The 27,540-nt window shown below is 45.6% G+C and overlaps 1 protein-coding gene across 2 annotated transcripts in view; it reads right to left on the bottom strand.

Annotated features, from left to right (window-relative positions):
* MAPRE2 (microtubule associated protein RP/EB family member 2) overlaps positions 1 to 27,540 on the bottom strand; it is a 273,323-nt gene that overhangs the window by 14,278 nt on the left and 231,505 nt on the right. For both annotated transcript variants that reach the window (XM_030214097.1, XM_030214089.1), the window contains 2 exons: positions 21,918 to 22,051; positions 4,931 to 5,089 (listed from right to left, as the gene is read on the bottom strand). In XM_030214097.1, coding sequence (XP_030069957.1) covers positions 4,931 to 5,089; positions 21,918 to 22,051 — 293 coding nt within the window. The remainder of the gene's footprint in view (positions 1 to 4,930; positions 5,090 to 21,917; positions 22,052 to 27,540) is intronic.

Genomic DNA, 27,540 nt, shown 5'->3' with positions numbered 1-27,540 from the left:
GGGAGAAAAAAAATGCACCGAGCGGAGAACACAATGACAAATTCTCCCTGCTCTGCAGAAAAATGAAGACCGAGGGATCCGCACTTGCGCGTCAGACGGGAAGGCACCAGTGTATGCGAGATAGGACGCTGCTAGAAAATTAATCTGGCTAGTCAGCATCTGTACCGGGCTCTGGTTGGATGATGCCACCCAGCTGTGAGAATACAACTGGCCTGCTTGTCCTCGGAGAAAGGGCGTCACCAAATGCAAAATAAGTGACCACAAATTAGAAAATATGCAGATAATCTCTCTCTCCTTCCCCTCATTCCTTTTCCTCCTTTCCTGAAGTTACTATAGAGGAAACTACACTTCTCCTTTCTTCCTCAAAATGTACCACCTGTTCCTCTGATCCCATTCCCACCCACCTTCTTAATGCCATCTCACCTGCTCTTATTCCTTTTATCTATCACATTCTCAACCTCTCACTTTCCACTGCAACTGGCCCTACTGCCTTTAAACATGCTGTGGTCACACCTCTCCTTAAGAAGCCTTCACTCGACCCTACTTGTCCCTCTAATTACCAACCCATCTCCCTCCTCCCTTTTCTCTCCAAATTACTTGAGCGTGCTGTTCACCACTGCTGCCTTGATTTTCTCTCCTCACATGCTATTCTTGACCCACTACAATCTGGTTTTCGCCCTCTCCACTCAACCGAAACTGTGCTTACTAAAGTCTCCAATGACCTATTACTGGCTAAATCCAGAGGTCTCTATTCCATCCTCATTCTTCTTGATCTTTCCGCTGCTTTTGACACTGTTGATCACAGCACACTCCTTGATACCCTGTCCTCACTTGGATTCCAGGGCTCTGTCCTTTCCTGGTTCTCTTCCTACCTCTCCCTCCGCACCTTCAGTGTTCACTCTGGTGGATCCTCTTCTACTTCTATCCCTCTGCCTGTCGGCATACCTCAGGGTTCTGTTCTTGGTCCCCTCCTCTTTTCTATCTACACTTCTTCCCTTGGTTCATTAATCTCATCCCATGGCTTTTCCTACCATCTCTATGCTGATGACTCCCAAATCTACCCCTGATATCTCACCTTGCATCCAAACCAAAGTTTCAGCGTGCTTGTCTGACATTGCTGTCTGGATGTCTCAACGCCACCTGAAATTAAACATGACCAAAACCGAGCTTCTCATTTTTCCCCCCAAACCCACCTCCCCACTCCCCCCCGTTTTCTATTTCTGTTGATGGCTCTCTCATTCTCCCTGACTCCTCAGCTCGAAACCTTGGGGTCATCTTTGACTCTTCTCTCTCCTTCTCTGCTCATATCCAGCAGATCGCCAAGACCTGCCGTTTCTTTCTTTACAACATCTGTAAAATCCGCCCTTTTCTTTCCGAGCACTCTATCAAAACCCTCATCCACACCCTTGTCACCTCTCGTTTAGACTACTGCAATCTGCTTCTTGCTGGCCTCCCACTTAGTCATCTCCCCTCTCCCATCGGTTCAAAACTCTGCTGCCCGTCTCGTCTTCCGCCAGGGTCGCTTTACTCATACTACCCCTCTCCTCAAGTCGCTTCACTGGCTCCCTATCCATTTTCGCATCCTGTTCAAACTTCTTCTACTAACCTATAAATGTACTCACTCTGCTGCCCCCCAGTATCTCTCCACACTCGTCCTTCCCTACACCCCTTCCCGTGCACTCTGCTCCATGGATAAATCCTTCTTATCTGTTCCCTTCTCCACTACTGCCAACTCCAGACTTCGCGCCTTCTGTCTCGCTGCAGCCTACACCTGGAATAAACTTCCTGAGCCCCTACGTCTTGCCCCATCCTTGGCCACCTTTAAATCTAGACTGAAAGCCCACCTCTTTAACATTGCTTTTGACTCGTAACCACTCGCCTCCACCTACCCTCCTCTCTTCCTTCCTGTACACATTAATTGATTTGATTTGCTTACTTTATTTTTTGTCTATTAGATTGTAAGCTCTTTGAGCAGGGACTGTCTTTCTTCTATGTTTGTGCAGCGCTGCGTACGCCTTGTAGCGCTATAGAAATGCTAAATAGTAGTAGTAGTAAATGAAGACCCCAAGAAACTGGACTGCATTCAATGCAACTTGAAAAAACAAATTTTATAATGTACTAACATAGTAAATGACGACATAAAGACCTGAACGGTCCCATCCAGTATGCCCAACAGGATTTCCTCATACTCTGTAATATGTACATTCTAAACCTGGCATATTTGAGTATGTACATTTCAATACGCACATTCCAAACCAGTCTGCCCAATGGTCTATCCAGGCTGCTCAACAAGATTTCCTCTTATACTCTGCAATATGTACATTCCAAACCTGGCATATTTGAAATCACAAAACTGAAAATAAAATTCATTTACCTTTGTTGTCCCACTGGACATTTTATTTTTCCAACAGCATTGGTCCATTCTTTTTTTGCCACTTTATCCATCAACTGTTTCTCCCTTCATTCAATCCTCATTGATCTCTCCCCTTGCCACCCACCCGACTCACATAATTTCTGGCCCTGCTGCCCCCCCCCTCTCTAATTTTCCACTTAATGTCATAGTCCCAATTTGATTTCCCAACCTACCCCAAATCCCTTGAATACCTCTTCCGCTCGCCCCAGGCATCATTGCTCCTCTGCTTCAAAATCCTTCCCCTTGCCCCATGGACTCACTCTGGCCTCAATATCCTTTCTCCTAATCCTCTCAGCTCAGCCACACACACACCTCATTTCCCTCCTGTACTTCTCCAGCTATAAGTACTGCCATACAAGGGACAGACCGAAGGTCCATCAAGCCCAGCAGCCTGTTTCCAACAGTGGCCAATCCAGGTGACAAGTACCTGGGAAGATCCCAAAACAGTACATTTTATGCTGCGTACCCTAGAAATAAGCAGTGGATTTCCCCCAAGCCCATTTTAATAATAGTCTATGGACTTTTCTTTTAGGAAGCTATCCAAACCTTTTTTAAACCCCACCAAGCTAACTGCTTTTACTACATTTTCTGGCAAACAATTCCACAGTGCAATTACACTTCGAGTGAAGAAATATTTTCTCTGATTCACTTTAAATTTACAACTTTGTAGCTTCACTGCAAGCCCCCTAGTCCTAGTATTTTTAGAAAGAGTATCCAAGCAATTCATGTCTACCAGTTCTACTCCACTCATTTTATAGACCTCTATCATATCTCCCCTCAGCTGTCATTTCTCCACGCTGAAGAGCCCTAGCCGCTTTAGCCTTTCCTCACAGGGAAGACGTCCCATCCTCTTTATCATTTACGTTGCCCTTCTCTGCACTTTTTCTAATTCCACTATACCTTTTTTGGGATGCGGTGACCAGAACTGAACACAATATTCGAGGTGCGGTCACACCATGGAGCGATATAAAGGCATTATAACATCCTCATTTTTGTTTTCCATCATTTCCTAAACTTTCTATTTGCTTTCTCAGCCACCACAGACACTGAGCAGAGGATTTCAATGTATCATCAACGATGAAGCCTAGATCCCTTTCCTGGTCAGTGACTCCTAATGTGGAACCTTGCGTTACATAGCTATAATTCGGGTTCCTCTTTCCCACATGCATCACTATGCACCCGCTCACATTAAATGTCGCCTGCCATTTAGATACCCAGTCTTCCAGTCTCATTAGGTCCTCTTGCAATTTTTCACAATCCTCTTTTTAACTTATTTATATGACGGCAGATAAAGGCCATATGACCCATCCAGTCTGCCCATTCCTCTGTAACCCCTAATTCTTTCTGTTCCTAAGCGATCCCACATGCTTATCCCATGCCTTTTTCAACTCTGGAACAGTCCTCAACTTCACCACCTCAACCGGGAGGCCATTCCACGCCTCCACCACCCTTTCTGTGAAATAATACTTCCTCAGGTTGCTCCTAAGCCTATTCCCTCTCACTTTTTCATATGCCCCCTCATTCCAGAGCTCTCCTTCATTTGAAAAAGGCTCTCTTACTGTACATAAATGCCTTGAGATATTTAAACGTTTCTATCATGTCTCCTCTCTCCCTCCTCTCTTCCAGCGTATACATGTTGAGGTTCGTAAGCCTGTCCCTATAATTTTTGCATTCAAGACCACTTACTAATTTCATAGCCGACCTCTGGACCGACTCCATTCTGTTTATATCTTTCCATAGGTGCGGTCTCCAGAACTGCACGCAGTACTCCAAATGAGGCCTCACCAGAGACTTATACAACGGCACTATCACCTCCCTTTTCCTGCTGGTCATGCCTCTCTTTATGCACCCAAGCATCCTTCTGGCTTTGGCTGTCGCTTTGATTTAATTGCACTGGAACCTGTGGTTCAAACAGCTGAAACATGCAGGGCTTTGACAGCACATGTTGCCAGTGAATTGGGGTGAAGTGAGCAGGTGCGGTTTGTGGGAAGGGGGAACTTCATGCTCGCAGGTGTCTTGCACTCAGATCCTTTTACCTATAGGCTCCTTGTTACGAGGGGCCCAGAGCAGCTACCCCTTTAATCCATAGGTAAAAGTAACCCAGGGTATTACAGAGATATATAGGCTGGATAAACACATATGAAATGCATTTAAATGCAGGCAGGTCTGTATTCTCACCAAACCAAGTGAATTATTGTACATGGGTTTAAGCCTTAGCACTATAAGGGCCCTCAGTGAGGTCATAAATCATGATAACCAGAGACCCAACTACAGAAACTACCATTTCAAGACAAACTGTTGTGGCTACTTCATCCAGTTGACAATAAGAGTTGCTGTCTCCCAATGCAAGGCATTCTCCTGCATGCTGAGTTAGTTCCATCATTCATCCCTGCAGGGTTTTGTATCATGAAGTTTAGCATAAGGTATGGGTGTGATGCCTTTCCCATTAAGTTTTCTGATAAGAAAATGGCTCAACCATGAAGATTAAAAAATTAAGCAAGGGAAAAAAAGTCCTACCGGATCTTCTGCAGCATAAAGAACTTCCATAAGTCGCTGGACAAGGTGATCATTTTCCTGTCCATGTTCTTGGCAGAGGAGCTCAATTTCCCTTAATTTTCCAAAATAGAAATCCCTTTCCTTCTCAACTCCTTCAAGTGCAAGCTTTAACGAATGTACCTGTAAATATGTAAAACAGCAATTAATTTACGAAACCAATTAACTGGGCTTCTTTCTTTCCAGCATTCTACAATGGTTATATTGCAGTTGGTATAACATCTTTGTTAGAAGGTTCCAGTTATTCTGCTTATTTCAGAGCTCACATTCATAAATGATGCTCATCAATAACTTGATTAACTTTCCTACTTTGCATTTATTTATGATGATATGAAGTTTGGGAATACTGGAATATGTGGACAATTTTGCAAGTGAATATATATATATATATATATATATATATATATAAAACTGTGGTACAAAAATAAGCAACAAATTCTAAACAGTGAGAAAAGGTTAAAGACTGAAAGGGAGAGAGCGAGTGTAGATGTATAGCAAAAAGATATCAAATGGACTTCAAAACAGTCATCTATAAAGGTGAAATACTGTGGTGATAAAAATATGCTGTACATGAAGTGCATGCTAAAGAACAGAAATTGTACTGAAGAGGTTTATAAGGTCACTTTGAAATACCCCTAAAAAAGTAAACAAATGGTCAGGCCACAGTGGTGAGCAAGGCTCGCATAACTGAAAAATAAAACTTACATGTGGGATCATGTTATTGTACAGCTGTACATAGTCTTACTCAGAACATACCTGAGTGGTGTTCCGTTTTGGTCTCCCTATTTAGAACGGGGATATTTAAAAAACAAAATCTGCAAAAGAGTATAGCAAACAGCAACTAAGTTAAACAGGGGACTGAATCTTAATGAGGAAAAACTAGGACAAATTCCTTGACGAGAAGTCTAAGCCAGTAGCTCCTAAACCTGATTCTGGAGGCACTCCAGCCAGTCAGGTTTTTGGGACATCCACAATGAATATTCATGAGAGAGATCTGCATGCAGTGTAGGCAGTGAATGCAAATCTCTCATGAATATTCACTGTGGATATCCCAAAAACCTGACTGGCTGGGGTGCCTCCAGGACAAGGTTTGGGAACCACTGGTCTAAGCTGATATGATTGATACCAGTCTCTAAATACTCTCAAAAGGTCAATATAAGGGATCAGCTATATAGTATGTTTATGTTTGGTAACATGTAAAAAGTGAGGGCATTTTACAACAGAACTTTGTTACCAGATTATAGAATCTTCTACTTATGACGGCTATAGATTCAGTCACTGGATGGTTTAGGAGAAAACTGGGCAATTTCATGGGCACAGAGGATATTAAATAGCTGAACTAAATGGGTACGTTATTTTTTCCACCTAAAAATAGTCACAAATTTATTTATTTATTCATTCATGCTTTGTATCCCACAATTATCCAAAAACAGTTGTTAGAGATAGTGAATGATACATACCTGTAGCAGGTGTTCTCCGAGGATAGCAGGCTGATTGTTCTCACGACTGGGTGACGTCCGCGGCAGCCCCCACCAACCGGAAAAGGCTTCGCGGGACGGTCTGCACGCAGGGCACGCCCACCGCGCATGCGCGGCCGTCTTCCCGCCCGTGCGCGACCGCTCCCGCCAGTTGAATGACAAGCAATAAAATATGAAACACAACTCCAAAGGGGAGGAGGGAGGGTAGGTGAGAACAATCAGCCTGCTGTCCTCGGAGAACACCTGCTACAGGTATGTATCATTCACTTTCTCCGAGGACAAGCAGGCTGCTTGTTCTCACGACTGGGGTATCCCTAGCTCTCAGGCTCACTCAAAACAAGAACCCAGGTCAATTGAACCTCGCAACGGCGAGGGTACAACAGAAAATTGACCTACGAAGAACAACTAACAGAGTGCAGCCTGACCAGAATAAATTCGGGTCCTGGAGGGTGGAGTTGGATTTACACCCCAAACAGATTCTGCAGCACCGACTGCCCGAACCGACTGTCGCGTCGGGTATCCTGCTGGAGGCAGTAATGTGATGTGAATGTGTGGACAGATGACCACGTCGCAGCCTTGCAAATCTCTTCAATAGTGGCTGACTTCAAGTGGGCCACCGACGCTGCCATGGCTCTGACACTATGAGCCGTGACATGACCCTCAAGAGTCAGCCCAGCCTGGGCGTAAGTGAAGGAAATGCAATCTGCTAGCCAATTGGAGATGGTGCGTTTCCCGACAGCGACCCCTAGCCTGTTAGGGTCGAAAGAAATAAACAATTGGGCGGACTGTCTGTGGGGCTGTGTCCGCTCCAAGTAGAAGGCCAATGCTCTCTTGCAGTCCAATGTGTGCAACTGACGTTCAGCAGGGCGGGTATGCGGCCTTGGGAAGAATGTTGGCAAGACAATTGACTGGTTAAGATGGAACTCCGACACCACCTTCGGTAGGAACGTTGGGTGGGTGCGGAGCACTACTCAGTTGTGATGAAATTTGGTATATGGAGCGTGAGCTACCAGGGCTTGAAGCTCACTGACCCTACGAGCTGAAGTGACTGCCACCAAGAAAATGACCTTCCAGGTCAAGTACTTCAGATGGCAGGTATTCAGCGGCTCAAAAGGAGGTCTCATCAGCTGGGTGAGGACGACGTTGAGATCCCATGACACTGTAGGAGGCTTGATAGGGGGCTTGGACAAAAGCAAGCCTCTCATGAATCGAACGACTAAAGACTCTCCAGAGATGGCTTTACCTTCCACACGATAATGGTAAGCACTAATCGCACTAAGGTGATTCCTTACTGAGTTGGTCTTGAGGCCAGACTCTGATAAGTGCAGAAGGTATTCAAGCAGGTTCTGTGCAGGGCAAGAACGAGGTTCTAGGGCCTTGCTCTCGCACCACACGACAAACCTCCTCCACTTGAAAAAGTAACTCTTTTTAGTGGAATCCTTCCTAGAGGCAAGCAAGACCCGGGAGACACCCTCAGACAGACCCAACGCAGCGAAGTCTACGCCCTCAACATCCAGGCCGTGAGAGCCAGGGATTGAAGGTTGGGGTGCAGCAACGCTCCGTCGTTCTGCGAGATGAGAGTCGGAAAACACTCCAATCTCCACGGTTCTTCGGAGGACAACTCCAGAAGAAGAGGGAACCAGATCTGACGGGGCCAAAAGGGCGCCACCAGAATCATGGTGCCGCGGTCTTGCTTGAGCTTCAGTAAGGTCTTCCCCACCAAAGGTATGGGAGGATAAGCATACAGGAGGCCGGTCCCCCAATGAAGGAGAAAGGCATCCGACGCTAATCTGCCGTGTGCCTGAAGCCTGAAACAGAACAGAGGCAGCTTGTGGTTGGTCTGAGAGGCGAAAAGGTCCACCGAGGGGGTGCCCCACTCTCGGAAGATCTTGCGTACCACTCTGGAATGAAGCGACCACTCGTGCGGATGCATGACTCTGCTCAGTCTGTCGGCCAGACTGTTGTTTACGCCTGCCAGGTATGTGGCTTGGAGAAGCATGCCGAACCGGCAGGCCCAATTCCACATCCCGGCGGCTTCCTGACACAGGGGGCGAGATCCGGTGCCCCCCCTGCTTGTTGACGTAATACATTGCAACCTGATTGTCTGTCCGAATTTGGATAATTTGGCAGGACAGCCGATCTCTGAAAGCCTTCAGTGCGTTCCAGATCGCTCGGAGCTCCAGGAGGTTGATCTGCAGATCCTTTTCCTGGAGGGACCACAGACCCTGGGTGTGAAGCCCATCGACATGAGCTCCCCACCCCAGGCGAGATGCATCCGTCGTCAGCACTTTCGTGGGCTGTGGAATTTGGAATGGGCGTCCCAGGGTCAAATTGGTCCGGATGGTCCACCAGAGCAGTGAAGTGCGGCAACTGGTGGAGAGGCGGATGACATCTTCTAGATTCCCGGTGGCTTGGAACCACTGGGAAGCTAGGGTCCATTGAGCAGATCTCATGTGAAGACGAGCCATGGGAGTCACATGAACTGTGGAGGCCATATGACCCAGAAGTCTCAACATCTGCCGAGCTGTGACCTGCTGAGATGCTCTGGTCTGCGAAGCCAGGGACAGGAGGTTGTTGGCCCTCGCTTCGGGAAGGAAGGCCTGAGCCGTCTGAGTATTCAGCAGAGCTCCTATGAATTCCAGAGACTGCGTTGGCTGGAGATGGGACTTTGGGTAATTTATCACAAACCCCAGCAGCTCCAGGAGTCGAGTAGTGCACTGCATAGACCGGAGGGCTCCCGCTTCCGAGGTGTTCTTGACCAGCCAATCGTCGAGATATGGGAACACGTGCACTCCCAGCTTGCGTAGGTAGACCGCCACCATCACGAGGCACTTGGTAAACACTCGAGGGGCAGAGGCGAGCCCAAAGGGCAGCACACAATACTGAAAGTGCCGTGCGCCCAGGCGGAATCTGAGATACTGTCTGTGAGCTGGCAGTATCGGTATGTGAGTATATGCGTCCTTTAAATCCAGGGAACATAGCCAATCGTTTTTCTGAATCATTGGCAGAAGGGTGCCCAAGGAAAGCATCCTGAACTTTTCTTTGACCAGGAATTTGTTCAGGCCTCTCAGGTCTAGGATGGGACGCATCCCCCTGTTTTCTTTTCCACAAGGAAGTACCTGGAATAGAATCCCTGCCCTTCCTGCCCGGGTGGTACGGGCTCGACCGCATTGGCGCTGAGAAGGGCGGAGAGTTCCTCTGCAAGTACCTGCTTGTGATGGGAGCTGAAGGATTGAGCTCCCGGAGGACAATTTGGTGGCAGGGAGGCCAAATTCAGGGCGTATCCGCACCGCACTATTTGGAGAACCCACTGGTCGGAGGTTATGAGAGGCCACCTTTGGTGAAAAAATTTTAACCTCCCTCCGACCGGCAGATCGTCCGGTACGGACACTTTGAGGGCGGCTATGTTCCCATGGATCCAGTCAAAAGCCCGTCCCCGGCTTTTGCTGTGGAGGTGCAGGGGGCTGCTTAGGCGCACGCTGTTGACAGGAACGAGCGCGCTGGGGCTGTCCCTGTGCCTGACGAGGCCTTCGGGCCGGCTGGTTGTACCTACGCTTTGCAAAAGAATAGGGTGCAGCCTGCCGGGCCCGGGAAAAACGTCCACCTGCTGAGGTGGATGCTGAAGGCGCCCGGTGGGAGAGCTTGTCGAGAGCGGTTTCCCGCTGATGCAGTTGGTCCACCATCTGCTCGACCTTCTCACCAAAAATGTTATCCCCCCGGCAAGGGACGTCGGCCAGTCTCTGCTGGGTGCGGTTGTCCAGGTCAGAGGCACGCAGCCATGAGAGCCTGCGCATCACTATACCTTGGGCCGCAGCACGAGATGCCACGTCACAGGTGTCATAGATACCCCTGGACAGGAACTTTCTGCACGCCTTCAGCTGCCTGACCACCTCCTGATAAGGCCTGGACTGCTCCGGCGGGAGCTTATCGACCAGGTCCGCCAGTTGTTGCACATTAGTCCGCATGTGGATGCTCATATAGAGCAGGTATGACTGGATGCGGGTCACGAGCATGGAGGATTGGTAGGCCTTCCTCCCAAACGAGTCCAGAGTGCGAGACTCCCGCTCCGGGGGCGCCGAGGCGGTATCCCTCGAACTCCGTGCCCTCTTGAGAGCAGAATCCACGACCGCCGAGTCATGGGGCAATTGGGGCCGCATTAACTCTGGGTCAGAGTGGATCCTGTACTGGGACTCTGCTTTCTTGGGAATGGTGGGGTTAGTTAACGGTCGCACCCAGTTCCGAAGCAGTGTCTCCTTGAGGACATTGTGCAGCGGTACCGTGGAGGACTCTCTAGGTGGTGATGGATAGTCGAGGACCTCGAGCATCTCGGCCCTCGGCTCTTCCACAGAGACCACGGGAAAGGGAATGCTAATAGACATATCCAGCACAAAGGAGGCAAAGGAGAGACTCTCAGGAGGTGAGAGCTTCCTCTCCGGTGAAGGCGTGGGGTCCGAGGGAAGGCCCGTAGACTCCTCTGAGGAGAAATATCTAGGGTCCTCTTCTTCCCCCCACGAGGCCTCATCCTCGGTATCGGACATAAGCTCGTGTAGCTGAGTCCTGAACCGGGCCCGGCTCGACGTCGAGGCACCGAGGTCTCGGTGTCGTCGAGCGGTGGACTCCCGCGCCGGCGGGGACGGAGCTCCCTCCATCGACGTCGATGGGGACTCCACCTGCGTGGCGGTCGAGACCGGCGCCGCAAGCGGCGGCGGTGTCGACGGCCCCGGCGCCGGGCTAGAGCTCCCGGCGCCACAGACATCGGCGCCAAGGGCGCAAGCACCCCCGGCGCCGGCACAGCCTGGCGCATCAGCCCTTCCAGGATCCCCGGAAGGATGGCTCTGAGGCACTCGTCCAGGCCCGCTGCCGGGAAAGGCGGTGGGGCCGGTAAGGGTGTCGGTGCCAGAAGCTGATGGGGGCCAGGAGACGGCACCGAGGTGCCGGAACCCTGACGCGTCGGTACCTCCACAACCGACGGGGACCTCTCCTCTCGACGATGACGCTTCGGCGTCGCCTCCTCTCCGATGTCCGGATGCACCGAGGGCGACCGGTGACGACGCTTCTTGTTTTTCTTTCGATGCGCGTCACCGGCGCCGGGAGGTATGGAGGAGGAGGAGGACGATCCCCCTCGGTCCCGAGGAGCCGGGTCAGACAGGGTTCGGTCCCGTGGGCCACGGGCTGAGGGAGTGACCGGGGCCGACTGCCCACGCGGCCGCTCACCTCTACCCTCGCCGGCGGACCGGCGGGCCGACGGGACCTGTTCTCCTGGGGTCGATGCCATCGGTGCCGATGTCTCGGGCATCGATACCGGTACCGAAGGACCGGGCGTCGATACCGATGCCGTCGAGGTCGACGTCGAGGGGCCGGCGCAAGTTCCAAAAGACGGTCCCGCAGAACTTGCCTCGCAACCTGAGTCCGTTTCCGGAGACCGAGACACAGGGAACACGACTTGATATTGTGCTCCGGCCCGAGGCACTGGAGGCACCAAGCGTGGGTGTCGGTCTGCGAGATCGGCCGGCCGCAGCGACCACACTTTTTAAATCCACTCAGGACCTTCGAGGACATCGAAGGAAAAATCGCGTCGGCGAAGTCAAAGTCGTCAATGGTGGCTGAAATCACACCTCGAAAAAAGAAAACGACTGTGCGGCCACTAGGCCGCAACGCGGCGTCCCCGCTGGAAACGAGGGAAAAAAGGGAGCGCGTGCTCCACACGCTCAGGTTTTTTTTTTTTTTTTTTTGAAAAGGAAACCGGCGGTAACAAAAAACTAAGAGAAAAAGCAACGATCCGCGTAAACGCGATCGAAAATCCGGCGGCTGAAAACAGAGAGAGCGGCAAAGCACAACTCTCTCCAGACGCGGGAAAAAAGGAACTGGCGGGAGCGGTCGCGCACGGGCGGGAAGACGGCCGCGCATGCGTGGTGGGCGTGCCCTGCGTGCCGACCGTCCCGCGAAGCCTTTTCCGGTTGGTGGGGGCTGCCGCGGACGTCACCCAGTCGTGAGAACAAGCAGCCTGCTTGTCCTCGGAGAATACATTGATTCAATTACATTTACAAGGTTGTATGATGCTGTGTTTTACAGTGGCTGGCAAGATAACTATTAGTGTGTATGGAATAGTCATTGGGTTTCTTGAAAAGAAATGTCTTGGTTCATTTCTTAAATGAAAAGATGCATAACAGATAGAGGTTATGTTGTGTATTGTTGTTCCAGAATGATTTAGTGGATATTTTATACTCATAGAATTTCCTGAAGAGGTAGGTCTTTAGGTCTTTTCTGAACTGGAGGTAGTTTGTGATGCTTCTTATGACTACGGGAATTCAGTTCCACCGTTTTCAGCCCAGTTAGCTAAATCCTGCCATGTAGGTGGACTTGTATAGTATGTTTTTGCAGTTGGGCAAGTGAAGTAGTAGGTAACCTCTGGTTCTTGGGTTTGCATTTCTTGGTGATAGTCTGATCATGTCTAGAATGTAATGATGTAACCTTCAAGTTGAATCAGGTGTTCAGTGAAATGAGCCACTTCTCTTTATGGAGCTGAGGGAGAAACAGACCATTTAGAACCTTATGGAAAAAGTTAAAATAAGAAAAGGTATTTAGGATAATCTATGGAAGGCTCTGACTTATATGATGCATTTAATATCTTTACCTAAATGCAATAAAGTTAAAACATTGTGAAGTGATATGCTATTGCATTTTCCTTATCCTGTATCTACATAATAGCATATTTCGAGTTTTGCTTACTCAGCTTCAATTGTGTGGAATTCTCTCCCTCTGCAGATTAGAATCAAGCTGATGAGTTTATTGAGAAATTGATGTGATGTGTAAATTTTTAGTTATATTGTTTTTTTCCCCCCTAGGAAACAGTTCTAGTTCTCTTACTGAAAGTCACATAGCACTGTTTGGTGAACTGTGGAATATAAAAGTCAATGTAACATAATTACTTTTAATGCTGTTTTTTTATGACAACAGTTCCCTGGCATCACAATGCATTGATAAGAACTGTGTCACATGAATCAAAGGAATATCTAAAGAGCTTTCAAGATAAAAGTTTAAGAGTAAGTGTAGGATGGGATCCTCGCAATTTGGAACCAACTGCAAGAGTTTAAAATTTGCTCCCTTTTAACAGATGTCCCCTACAGAGAGCAGGATAAATCAGATACACGAGTATCATCATACAACAGTGCTGGGTCAAAGTAACTCTCTCTGCTCAGAATCAACTAGAAAAAGTTTGAGCATCCTTCATATCACACCTTTGCTAATGTTATCTCAGTTCATAGCTTAACATCAACTCAGAGGTGGATGACACTGTACATCTGACTTATCCTACTGCCTACAAAGAAAACCTATTACAGGTAAGAAAATTTGCTTGCTTAATCGACAAACAGGATAAATCAGTTCTCTCTGGCTAAGGGCTTCTATAGTACACACTTTCAACTTTGGAGACCAAAAGCAATTCTTATATAAAGAGGTTGCTGGATGCGGAACACAGTAGGTTAGTCAGATTCAAAATAATCGGAGATCTCTGCAGATCTGAAACATGTTCTCTAAACAAAAGAGTTTTAAAACTGCTTATTCTCCTGCACTGTAATCTTGGAAATATGACCCTAGCAATAATGCAGTCTAATTGTAAGAAGCAAGCACCACTTGGTGGTTTTACACACATCTAAAACAATCGGAGATCTCTGCAGATCTAAAAGTTGTTCTCTAAGCAAAAGAGTTTTAAAACTGCTTATTCTCCTGCACTGTAATCTTGGAAATATGACCCTAGCAATAATGCAGTCTAATTGTAAGAAGCAAGCACCACTTGATGGCTCTACACACATCTTGTAAAGTTTACTCTTAAATGGGCTACAGATGGCTCTCTGCACTATTGTACTGTATGCAGAGTTTATCCACTTCATTATCAGGTGGATATAATTCTTTCTGAAAGAAGCCATTCTCAACTATTTAGATCCTGGGGGTATTAAGAACTTTGAAGATTTTACAACCACTATTCTAGTGTCGAAAAAACAAACAAAAAAAACCCCATCTTTGCCAGACAAGGTGGTGGATGGCTAATCAGAGGCAATGGCCATACAAACACTTTATGACCTGAGGCTCCCTCTCCAAATCCAGTAGCAGGAGACAACTCCTGTACCTAGATTTTTTAATCTAATTTTATTAGAGTGGGGTAAAAGTCTGGAATAGGTTGTTTGTAGTGTGGAATTTCAATATCGTTAGCATTCATTTCATTTTGAAAATTTTTGATTAGTGTTATTCTCTGTACCTTCCTGCACAATGATTCTGTAATGCTGTGTGTCAAATGCATGCTAGATATTTAAAACAGTGTAAAAGACAGGTACTGATCTAAACATTGCTATTTCAGGGGCCCTTTTACAAAGAAACTCCAAAAGGTGGCCTGCAGTAGTGTGGGTGCATGTTTTGGATCCGTGCTGGACCATTTCTCTACCGCGTCAGGAAAAAAAAAGGGAAAGGGGGGGGGGGGGGTTTGGGCCAGGAAATGGACGTGTGGCAAAATTAAAACCAGAACGCATCTATTTATGGCCTGAGCTCTTAATACCACCCATTGGCTTAGTGGTAAGGGCTCATGCATTACCCATGCGGTAACCATCCCGCGCATGCCAACTTCCGATTAATGTTGGGAACGCACCCTGTGGTAGAAAATAATTTTCTACCGTGGGTTTTCAGTGCGCACAAAACTCAGTATTGCCAGCAGGTGCACGCGCTAGCCAGGTGGTAATGCTGATTTGACACATGCTGCATGCGCATAGACCCTTATGCACCTTTGTAAAAGGGCCCCTCAGTGTGGCTCAGCTGTTATTCAAATGTTGTATCCATGACATTATGCAATTAGAAGTTGGTTTTTTTTTTAATGTGGCAACAAAATAGCTATTCGGGAGTGTGTTAGTAATGGTTAGTATTTGCTAAGCGAATCTTTACTCTTGCAGACAGCTTTGCACTGTCCTGGCACTGAACAGTCCAACTTTAGAAGATGGTGGCCAGTGATAATTTAATTTCAGCCTGCAGGAAGTGCATCTGTCACCTCTCTCTGATGCAAGATGCCACCAGGATATTTCCAGTGCTATTTCATAACACAGGATCTCAACTGGATTCAAGTCTGGTGACTGGGCTGGCTAATCGAGGGATAGAGAACATCTTGGATTTCTTCCAGTTAACAATAGCTTTTGCTTAATGACATGGCGGGACCTCAAAGATTTATATATATATCAAAAATGTCATAGGCGCCCCTGGTCAAGAACTTATGACATACCTTCTGCTACTTGACCAACTGGTGAAGTGATTCTGCCTGCTCCAGTGGGAAAGTCTGCCAAGTCAGACATACTGTGCACCAAGGACTGCCAGTAGAGGCTCGTGTAAATCTGGTACAACTGGATATGGGAGATGAGAATAGAGGCTCGATACATATTCTGCCCAAAAGAATCCAGGGTTCTAGCTTCTCTGCCAGGGGGCACCAAAGCATAGTTCCTAGAACTCCTGGCTCTTGAGTGCTGATTCCACCACCAGGGAATGATAAGGCAACTGGGGCCTATCAAATCCAGTGGAAGACTGAATCCTTAGGGAGGAGGACAGGGACTGACAGAGGGGACTCTCAGTTCTTCACTTGAACATTCTGTAAGATCTCGTGAAGCGGGACCATCACAGCCTCTCTAGGAGATTTGTAGTCCAGGATCTTGAACATCTTAGCCCTGGGATCGTCCTGCAATTCTGAAGGAATAGGAATGGCAGCTGCCATTTCCTTAACAAAAGATGGGAAGGAAATTCACTTGAACATTCTGTAAGATCTCGTGAAGTGGGACCATCACAGCTTCTCTAAGAGATTCGTACTCCAGGACCTCGAACATCTTAGCCCTGAGCTTGTCCTCCACTTCTGAAGGAATAGGAATGGCAGGTGCCATTTCCTTAACAAAAGATGGGAAGGAAAGGCTCTCCAGTGGAGATTTTCTCCATACCTGTAAAGGGAAGGGATCAGATGGGATACCATAAGGCTCTTCCTCTGAGAAGTACCGTGGATCCTCATCAGACTCCCATGAGCGCTCATTGGTGTCAAACTTCTCATGGGAGGACCGAGACAGAGCCCACCTAGACAACGAGGAACCATGTCCCTGAGAGGGGTATCAACTCCAGCGAAGCTTCCTCCATTGACGTTGAGGGAGTGCTGATATGGGCGGCAGTCGACACTGAAGCCACAGGTGCCAACAGCATCGGAGACCTCACTGCAGGCTGATGGCCATATGAGGCAGAAGCAAGAGGCATAGCAGGCGCAAGCACCCCAGACACCGATGCACTCTGATGTAATAACTCCGCCAAAAGCTCAGGGAGCAAGGCCCAGAGGTGCTCATCAAAGGTCAACATCGAGAAAAACTGGGACGTCAGTTCAGAGACAAGCTGAATTGTCGAGGTCGGAGCGGGGTTTGGTCCTGGCTGTATGGACACCCACGCATCGGCACCTCCTGTATGGAGGGGGAGCGGTTCTCCCAGTCATAGGTGCCCCATATAAGAGGCTTGGAGAGGCTAAGCCTTCCCAGCCCAACCGTGACCTTCCCCTGGCTGCTGCCCACTCAAACGCAGGGCTGACGCAGCGCTGCAGGCAGCTCTTGGACTATTGGACGGTCCCTCCTTCCTGCCCTCAGCTCCCCGACCGACAGCCCTTCTCTCCTCCTCCTCCCCCCCCCCCAACGCGTTTATAACCCTTTTACATTCAGGCGCAGCGACGGCATTGAAGAGGACAACACAGCGGGCTCGCCTCCAGCTTCTCCCTTCCCTCACACAGTGTTCCCGCCCTCACGGAAACAGGAAATACATCATCGCAGAAGGCGGGCTACTGTGTGCGGGAAGGGAGAAGCTGGAGGCGAGCCTGCTGTATTGTCCTCTTCATTGCCATCGCAGCACCTGAAAGTAAAACGGTTAAACGTGTGGGGGAGGGGCAGGAATGAACGGAGAGGAGGGCTGTCGGGGAGCTGTGGGAGGACAGGGAGAGAGAAGAGTTCGCTGAACATGGAGGGGAGGGGGAGAGAAGAGATCGTTCGACATGGAGAGGAGGGGAGGGCAGGGGGAGAGAAGAGATCGCTGGACATGGAGAGAAGGGGAGGGCAGGGGAGAGAGGAGAACTGCTGGACATGGATGGATGGGTGGGGAGAGAGGAAATTTGCTGGATATGGGTGGATGGAGGAGAGGGCAGGGAAAAATGGAGAGTTGTTGGACATGGATGGAGGGGAGGGGAGGGAAGTCAGGAAGGAGATGCACATGAATAGAGGGGAGGGAAGTCAGGAAGGAGATGCACATGAATGGAGGGGAGGGAAGAGAGGAGAAATGCTGGACATTGATGGAGTGGAGGGCAGGGAAGAGAGGAGAAATGCTGGACATGGATGGAGGGGAGGGAAGACAGAGGTAGTAGATGCACATGGATGGAGGGGAGGGGAGTGAGGAGAAATGCTGGATATGGATGGAGGAGAAATTGCTGAATTTAAGGGCTGATCGCAACACTTTGAGGGAAGATGCTGAAACTGGAGAAAGGATAGGGACAGGGCTACAGATAGTAGACAGGAGTCATAAGGACACAGGAGGATGGTGGGCATGGTGAGAGAAAAAATATCAAATGGAAAGAAGACACTGCATAAAACAGAAGACACTGGGACCAAAGCGAATAGAAAAACTAAATGATCAGACTTCAAAGGCAGAAAAAAGTATTGTATTCAGAATTTATTAATTGGAATATGTCAGCTTTTGGAAATGTGCATCTGTGATATTTTACATGTAAGTTTCAATTTTTCTAGTATTGCTGAGTCTGACTTCATATTTTGCCTTTATATCTGTTGTGTCATGTGTGATCAAGGTGCAGTATTCTGCTAGCGTGTAGTATTTGCAACCCTTTTTGTTTTAACTAGGTTGTGTATTGGTGTTTTAGAGCCCGGTCTAATTACATGCTGCCTTTCCACGCATAAGGTTGTAGCTCGTCCTGTCCTTGGAATTAGTGCTGTTATGGTTTGGTAAGGTTATGAGTGTGTTTTTGCACAAGTTTGTGTATGGTGTTTTGCAGTGGAGAGATTGTGTGTTGGCATTACTGAGGTGGCACCAAAACATCAGAAAGGGTGTAGAGCCTAAATCATGACACATTTCCTCTTGAAGGATCTACATATGGTCGTTAATAAAAGAGCTCATTGTGAACACTAACCAGCCTAAAAGGGTGTTTTGTGGCTCTACATGAGAATTGTGATATGATCCCTTGTTTCATATTGTTGACTGTCTGCATTTTCCGTATAGGTAGTATATTGGTGTATTAGGGTCTGCCCAGTGTAATATTTATGGTACAGTAAGGTTCTGTGTTTTTGCACAAATTTGTACATAATGTTTTGCAGTTGAGCGATTGTGGTTAGTATATGCTTTGAGCAACCACTTTATTATTTGACATATGATACATATCTAATATCTAAATTTAATACAAAGTATTAATTGTGACTTATTTTTACCTATTTTATTTCTGTGTTGTCAATTATGGATGTAAGCTCCACCCCTGGCCCTACCCCTAACCCCTCCCCATTTAGCCTCCCCAAACAGTTGGGCCACCGACCACCTATGCTCCAAGTGTTAACACTTCTCAGATACCGGGTGATCCCTCGGTGTCTCGGAGCTCCTGGAACTGTGCGTCAAGGGTGATCAATGCCGATTCTTCTTGGGCTTCCCCCAATGCTGGTCATTGATGCCCCTCGGTGCTGACAAGGATGATGTTGAAGCCTCACGTCGCCTCTGGGTCGGGTCTGATTCTGACTAGTCCCGGGGGGCCTGCACAGCATCCAGTGTCAAGGCAAGTGGAGACCCACTCAATGCATGGCCACTTCCAGTGTCTAAGGGTCTAGCAGCCATGTGGCCCAATGTACTCCTATGTCATTTTTGGCATGGATGCCGATACCAATTTATTTACTTATTTTTATTTATTTATTGCATTTGTATCCCACCTTTTCCCACCTATTTGCAGGCTCAAAGTGGCTTACAGAGTGTGGTTATGACAGTCATTTCGTGATAGCAGGTACAATTCTTATAGTTTGAATGATGGTAAGAGAAGATAGGCATAGTCGTTTCATGATAACAAGTACAATTATTACTGTTTAAAGATTAGATAAGGGAGAATAGACGGAAAGTGTTAGGTAGGTTAGAGGTGAACTGCGGTAACTGTGTGGATTGTTAAAGTAGTTTTGTATGCTATGTATTTTCCTCGTAGGCCTTTTGGAAGAGATGAGTTTTCAGAGATTTGCGGAAGTTAGTTATTTTGTCAATAGCTTTCAGGTCTGTAGGTAGAGCATTCCACAGCTGCGTGCTCAAGTAGAAGGTGGTGGCGTGTGTCAGCTTGTATTTTAGTCCTTTACAGCTAGGGAAGTGCAGATTGAGATACTTGCGGGATGATCTTACAGCGTTTCTGGGAGGCAAGTCCAAAGGTTTAGCATGTAGATTGGGGCATCTGCGTGTATAATTTTGTGCACTATCGTGCAGATCTTGAACTCAATGCGTTCTTTGAGTGGGAGCCAATGGAGTTTCTCTCTTAGGGGTTTAGCACTTTCAAATTTATTTTTTCCAAATAGGAGTCTGGCAGCTGTATTCTGGGCTGTTTGTAGTTTTTTGATGGTTTGTTCTTTGCAGCCAGCGTATAATGCATTACAGTAGTCCAGGTGACTTATTACCATTGACTGTACCAGAGTGCAGAAGATATGTCTCGGGAAGAAAGGTTTTACTCTTTTGAGTTTCCACATGGAGTGGAACATTCTCTTTGTTGTATTCTTCACATGATTATCGAGTGTGAGGTTTCGGTTGATAGTCACTCCATGAATTTTTAGGTTTTGCGCGACGGGAAGAGTACAATATGGTGTGGTTATTTTGGAGTAAGTGTTTGGTTACAGTGCTTGAAACCAGTGGGAATATTTGATGACATGGAAGGAAAAACAGACGTGGCCAAATCAAAAGACTTGACGGTGCCTAAAATAAAGGGGCAAAGAACCAAAAAGAAAAGGGGCACGCTCGACTGAAGCCCAGGCCTACGTACTACCTACTGAGCACGGAAAAAGGAAATTTAAAAATGAAACAAAAAAAAAAACCCTAAAACTGTAATAAGGTTAAAAAAATGTCCAAAAAAGGAAAATAAGGCAAAAAGAGAAACAAAAAGGCACAAAAAATACACTCTGAAAAATTCTCACAAACCGAGCTGTGATGAGTACCAAAAATGGTATCCTCTCCAAATCACGGGGAAAAAAAAAAAAAAAAAAAAGAACTGGTGGTTCCAGGCTCTCACAGTGGGCAGGAAGGCACTCATGCATGCGCGGTGTGAGCACTGCATGTGTTCTTAAAGATGTGCATAGTTTTTTTTAAACTCCAAACCAGGCAACATGGGACGTCACCCACATGTGAGAATTATTGGCCTGCTTGTCCTTGAAGAATATAAAATATCCTTATCTACTTGTGACTCAGGGATCCTTTTACTAAGCTGCAGTAAAAAGTGGCCTGCGGTAGTGTAGGCACATGTATTGGGAGCGCACCGGGCCAGTTTCTACCACGTCTGCAAAAAAAAAAAAAAAAAAGGGTCTTTTTTTTTTTAAATGGAACGGTAAAACTGAAACAGGCACGCATCCGAAACAGGCCTAAGCCCTTAACACCACCTACTAGTCTAGTAGTAAGTGCTCACGTGCTACACGAGCGGTGACTGGTCAGCACTCGCCAACTGCCAATTACCACTGGAAACAACACGCATGGGAGGAAATAAATGATCCAAGCATTATGGGCGCGTGCCAAATCTAAAATTACTGCCGGGGGGAGATGTCGCTTGTCTCATTTAGGCATGAGATGCACACGCCCTAACACGCCTTTGTAAAAGGGCCCCTCAGCAATTTAGAATAGTCAAGTACTAATCAATATTATAGTCCTGATTTAAGAACTGACTTAAATCAGGTCACTTCTGCAAGTTGGGCTACAAGAGGTCCTAAGACTATATTACTTCACTCTGATATCACTTACTCCCGAGGATACATACATATACATATTTTTTGAAGAACAGTTTGATAAATTTACACATTCCCATTGATACTTCTTCCTCTATCTTTTGTGGTTATACTATATCTGAAATGGAGTTGTTTTCTCCTGTTCCTGGTGGAGTTGTCAAAATGAAATATTAGTTGGGCTATGACACTACAAGCAGCAAGATCACCAAAGATTACAAGTCTCCAAAACCTGATACATATATTTAAAACAAACAAAAAACAAAATCTAATAATCCACCTCATTCCCTACAAAAAATAGCCCTACAAAAAAATATATAAATATATATACATATATATATACACAACACAGCAGTGCTGTTTCTAGTGCAGTTTGAAAAGTGGATGAAGGGTTAAGATGAAACCTATGAATGAAAGAGCACATACATGTCAGACAGACTGCTTTCCCTTTGGCAATTCCACTGGTGCTCTGATAAATCAAGTTACCTGTTCATTGAGCTGTGTGACCTGTGTTTCTAAATCTTTGTCACCTTTGGCTGCTGGGCTTGCTGTTGACCTTTTAGCAGATGATGGGCGAGATGTGGAACCTGATTTAGATATTGGGCTTGATTTAGCAGCACCTGAAAAATAAAGGAATACAGGGCTTAAAAACCCTAAATTGATCTCTGATTTTTACTTTCAGCTAACACCGGTAAATGTCTGGTTCCTCTACTTCCTTCCCTTTAAACATAAAAATACAATGGTCAAAACTTTTCAAGTAAAATTTATAGCTGGTACCAAGAATGGCAAAAGAAGGGCTCTGCAGTGACAAAAAGGTGTTTTAAAGCTGAAAAGGCAGAGAGAATGAATAAATATGATTAACGGTCCATCAACTAATATCTGGTCTCCAACAGTAGAGAATCTAGGTCACCTGAAAAGAAACCAGAAGATCCTAATAGGAAAGGATTTCCATTTTGCTCACATCCACAATTATGAAGTGGAAACATACCAGTCTACCTAATAACTGTTTACAGACTTGTCCTGCAGAAATTTGTCTACAATTTTTAAACTCAGTTATCTTACTAGCCTTGACTACATTCACTGGCAACAAAGTCCATAGCTTAATCAATCAGTGACTGAACAATACTTTTAAAAATGTGATTTAGATCTGCTTTAGTACTCCAGTCCTACTCGTGTTTGACAGAATAAATAACCATTACCTAACATGTTCTATAGCAGTGGTTTCCAAACCTGTCCTAGGCAGTTGATTTTTAAGATATCCATAATGGATATGCATGACCCTCAGTTGAATTTAAAAAAGCATAAAGAATACAACTCCTAGGGGAGGTGGGAGGGTATGTGGGAACTATAGACCTGTTGTCTTCGGAGAATACCTGCTACAGGTGAGTAACTTTGCTTTCTCCGAGGACAAGCAGGACTGCAGTTCTCATATGTGGGAATCCCTACCTACCAGACTCAATGAAAAATAAACAATGGTCAATAGGGACTAGCAATGGCAAGGACAACCAGAACCAACAACACTAACAAAAACAGTCCTGTTGTGAAGGTGCAGCCTGGAACAAAAAAGAATTGGCCTAGGAGGGTGGAGTTGCTTACAGAACTGACCAAACCGGCTGTCACGTCAGTTATTCTGCTCAAGGCAACAGTGAGATATGAATGTGTGGACTGAAGACCAGCTTTGCAAATCTCTTCCACTGAAGAGGCTGATCTCAAGTGGGCTGTCAATGTAGCCATGGCCCTGACATTATGGGTCAAGACACAACTCAAATGAAAGCCCAGCCTAGGATTAAATAAAAGAGATGCAGTCTGCTAGCCAATTGGATAAAGTGTGTTTACCAATACCTGCCCCCATGCTGTTTGGGTCAAAAGAAACAAAAAGCTGGGTGCACCGTCTATGGCAGGGAAGTCCCATCTCAAACCTCACCAGCAACTTCTACCCCTGTTTATGTTGGTCCTATAGATAAATATGAGCTAACAGGTTTGTAGCTAATCCTCAGAGCCCATCTCTCATTGAGGATATTTGATTGCTTTATTTGGTGCACGTATACATATTTTTAAACTGTAAACTGTGTTCATTTGACTGATGTTAATATTGTGCGGTATATACATTTTAATAAATGTAAAGAGATGTAAATGTGTGAAATGAACAGCACATCTCAGCCTTGAGCAGGTGAATAAAGCTTCCATGGCTCTACCATTATGCACTGATATGCCCTTCCAATAATAGGCCTGCCTGGGCAAAACAGGAAACTTATCAAATTAGATTATGTTTAACTACAGCAATACCAGATTGTTTTGGAGGAAACCATACAAAAAGCTGGGAAATTCTCCATTAGCATTAATCTGCTCCGTCCTGAAGAATAAGGCTCTATTGCAATTCAAGTGTGCAATGTTTGTTCACGCAGCCTGGAAAAAAAGTGTCAGTACGACAAGTAACTGGTTAAGATGAAAATCTGACATATTAGGCAAGAACTCAGATGTGTGCATAGAATTGGCCTGGAGCTCATCCACTATAGGTCAAAGCAAAATTATGACTTTTCAGGTCAGGTACTTCTGCATACAACAGATCAGAGGTTCAAAAGGAGAATTCATTAAGTGGGTTAGCATCACATTGATATCTCATGACAGAATGAGAAGCTTGGTGAGAGGTTTTACTTAAAGCAAACCCTGAATAAACCTGACAACCAATAGCTGTTCCAAGATGAGCTTACCTGAACCCTAACAGAATTTTTTGATATCTGTCTAAAAGATGTAGACAGCATTCTTTCTCCCCTTCTTTATTTATAATATTTGCAACTTATTACAAGTATACACTTGTTGAAAGAAACACAGAAAATATATAAAAATAGAAAAAAATACTTCTGAGGAATCAAACATATTAACTCTTCTTTAGAACACCATAATAGGGAGGCAGCAAAATATACGAGGTAAAAAGTAGTAACAAACAATAGGAAAGGTTTTCAACTGCGCAATTACCCACACATTACTAAACAGAGCTACTATTAGATGTTACTCCACTAGTGATCTTCATATCTAAGAAAGCTTTCAACTGCTGAGGTTCAAAAAATATACTTTACACCCAAAGAATGTATCAAACATTTGCAAGGATATGTTAACCAATAAGATGCTCCTAAAGAACGTATTTGAACTCATAGCTAGGAATAGTTTTCTTCTATCCTCTGTGCTTTTAGTCACATTGTGGTACTAGGAAAGATAAGAGTTAAATTTATTAGGTCTTAAAAATAAATGCAAGAAATTGTCTTAAGTGAGTTATTTACAATTGCTGTCTTAGCTGACCTAGGGGAAGGCCAGAGAGTAAAGGTAAAAATTTAAGCACTGGATTGTCATACTTCAGGGAGACTTAGAAGGAGAGAAAGCCTTCTCTCAGTCTTCCCTCCTTATTGCAAGAAGATATATTATGCAGCTATAACAAAAAGAACAATTTTACTTATCCTGTGTGGGACAATGTATTTTATTTTCTATAAATTTATATACATAGTACAACATCAGGATATACCCAGACCTCTTAACCACAGAAGAGATTTTGAGAATTATGAAAAAGCAGTCTCAAATGCATTTAGGTCCTGTTCAAATACAAAAGATACCAAGAGTGTAGTTTGGTCGGTCACTTCAGAAAGTGAATCCTCCAAGACAGCTGATATATTCTATATCACAGTAAAATCTTGAATTGGAATCTGGTTACTGGCCTGTGGTACTTCTGGTGGGCTTTTAACCAAAGAAGGCCAATAATAAACTTTATTCAATGGAGGAATAGAAGTAGAAAGATATTTTATAATTAAGTATTTCTTAAAAAACACTCCACCAGAGACATACCAGGTAACCTAGAAATATTCAGTACACGGAAGTTTAACCTGCTGTTGACATTCTTAATTTGTTCCACCTTCTGAGACAACCTTGTACTAATAACAGCAGCGACTGAAGATTGCAAACTTTTAATATCCTTACCAGTCTGTTCTGAAGTCGCTAAATATTCTTGTCTGCCAGATTCCAGTTTAGCAGTCAACATATCCATTTTGCTCACTATTAAAGATGTTTTTTGGGCAGTTTTAAGCACCGTAGCAGTCAGCAGCTGAACTGCCTTCCAGATATTGTCCAGCGAAGCAAGATCTTGTAATGCTCCCAAACTCTGCAGCTTACCGGGCGCCTGACACCGCCACTGGGGCTCGCTTCCTTAGCGACTTCCTCAGCAGAGGAAAGATCATCCTCAATCAGGTGGGCACTGCGGTGGAACAACAACTGTAGACAGTACTCAAGCAGTTTTATACAGGACAGGAAAAGGATTTCCCTCATATTAAATGGAAAACCTCTTCCATTTTAAACCACAAGACAGTGATTTTCAACCTTTTTCATCTCGTTGCACACTTTACAAGGTGCAAAAATCAAGGCACATCATCATGTCCATCTCTCAGACAAATATATTTTATCATTTAACAAACAAGTATTAAGATTGTGTTTAAAGTTCAATAATTAAAATTTTAAACATTGTATTATCTTTATAGCCACAAACACGTATTCAAAAACAATTTCAAAGTGAATCCCTCCACCCACCACCCTCTTATCTTAAAAAAAAAAAAAATCAGTGAGAAATCTGTGCTTAGTGATGTTTCATGAAGCCATGACCTGTTCTTGTGCTTCATTGTGTTCACAGCAGAGAAACCAGCCTCACACAGATAAGATGTAAAAGGAGGAAATGCTTTAATCGCCATCTTTGTGATGTTGGGGTATTCCACTCAGACAACCAGATTGAGGCCATATCTATTGATGAGTGTTTCAGTATTGGTATTCTAAATCATTTCTGATTTCCGCCAGCTTTCTTCTGCAACAGTTAATTCTGCTAACTCACACACACTTAATACAAACGGATCTCACCCAGTCCAAGAAGATATGCCAAGTGATGGAAAATACTTTTCAATGTTTGTACTCAGAAATGACAAACTTTGTAGAATTAAATTGACAAGATTTTTGTCCAGTCTGCAACCTTCTGTCAGTTCAAACATTTCAACCTTTTTTTTTCTCATTCTGGTTCCCCACAGTGATAATTTTTTCCTTTAAGGAAAAATTAAGTACAAGAAAGAGTATTTTCATTCCTTCACTGCATACTCTTGTTAAGAGTGTTAAAGGCTTGGAAATGTCAGCTAGGTGTGAGCAGCTTCCATGGCAGAACACCGTGCTGAAAACAACCTCGATTTTAATGGCCTACTCTTGATGTAGTTAACTATTTTGATCGTCTCAACCAGTACTTTTTGGAGTTCAGGCACTATTGATTTTAAAATGAGGGCTTCTCTGTGCAGGAAACAATGTGTAAAACAATGTCAGGGTTCTTTTGTTTGGCTAGTACTATGAATCCTCTTAGGCTTCCCAACAGAGGAAGCACTGTCCATGCAGATGCCAAGATGCATGATTTCCATGACAAATGTGAGAATTGAAATACATGTTGACATCAAAAAGGTCTAGGCCTTTGTTTCTGGAAGTGATTTGCAAAATAATTGTTCAATGATGTCTCCCTTACAAACAAACCTGCTAAATGCTAGGAGTTGAGCTTGTCTAGTGATGTCAGTCAACTCGATTCGTCCAACTGGATGGCAAAGAAATTGGCTTCTTTAATGTTAGCTATCACTTGTGACTGTCTTCAGACATGTCGTATATCCACAGCCTAATAGTGTTATCTGACATAGGGATTTTCAGGATCTCTTGTTTATATGTTTTGCAGCGAATGCTACATACCTGTAGAAGGTATTCTCCGAGGACAGCAGGCTGATTGTTCTCACTGATGGGTGACGTCCACGGCAGCCCCTCCAATCGGAATCTTCACTAGCAAAGTCCTTTGCTAGTCCTCGCGCGCCCGCGCGCACCGCGCATGCGCGGCCGTCTTCCCGCCCGAAACCGGCTCGAGCCGGCCAGTCCAGTATGTAGCAAGACAATACAAGGGAAGACACAACTCCAAAGGGGAGGCGGGCGGGTTTGTGAGAACAATCAGCCTGCTGTCCTCGGAGAATACCTTCTACAGGTATGCAGCATTCGCTTTCTCCGAGGACAAGCAGGCTACTTGTTCTCACTGATGGGGTATCCCTAGCCCCCAGGCTCACTC

The sequence above is a fragment of the Microcaecilia unicolor genome, chromosome 1, assembly GCF_901765095.1.
Source record: "Microcaecilia unicolor chromosome 1, aMicUni1.1, whole genome shotgun sequence".
Classification (NCBI taxonomy): Eukaryota; Metazoa; Chordata; class Amphibia; order Gymnophiona; family Siphonopidae; genus Microcaecilia; species Microcaecilia unicolor.
The sequence above is the reverse complement of the archived record's forward strand: the minus strand, read 5'-3'. Positions and strand labels throughout refer to the sequence as shown.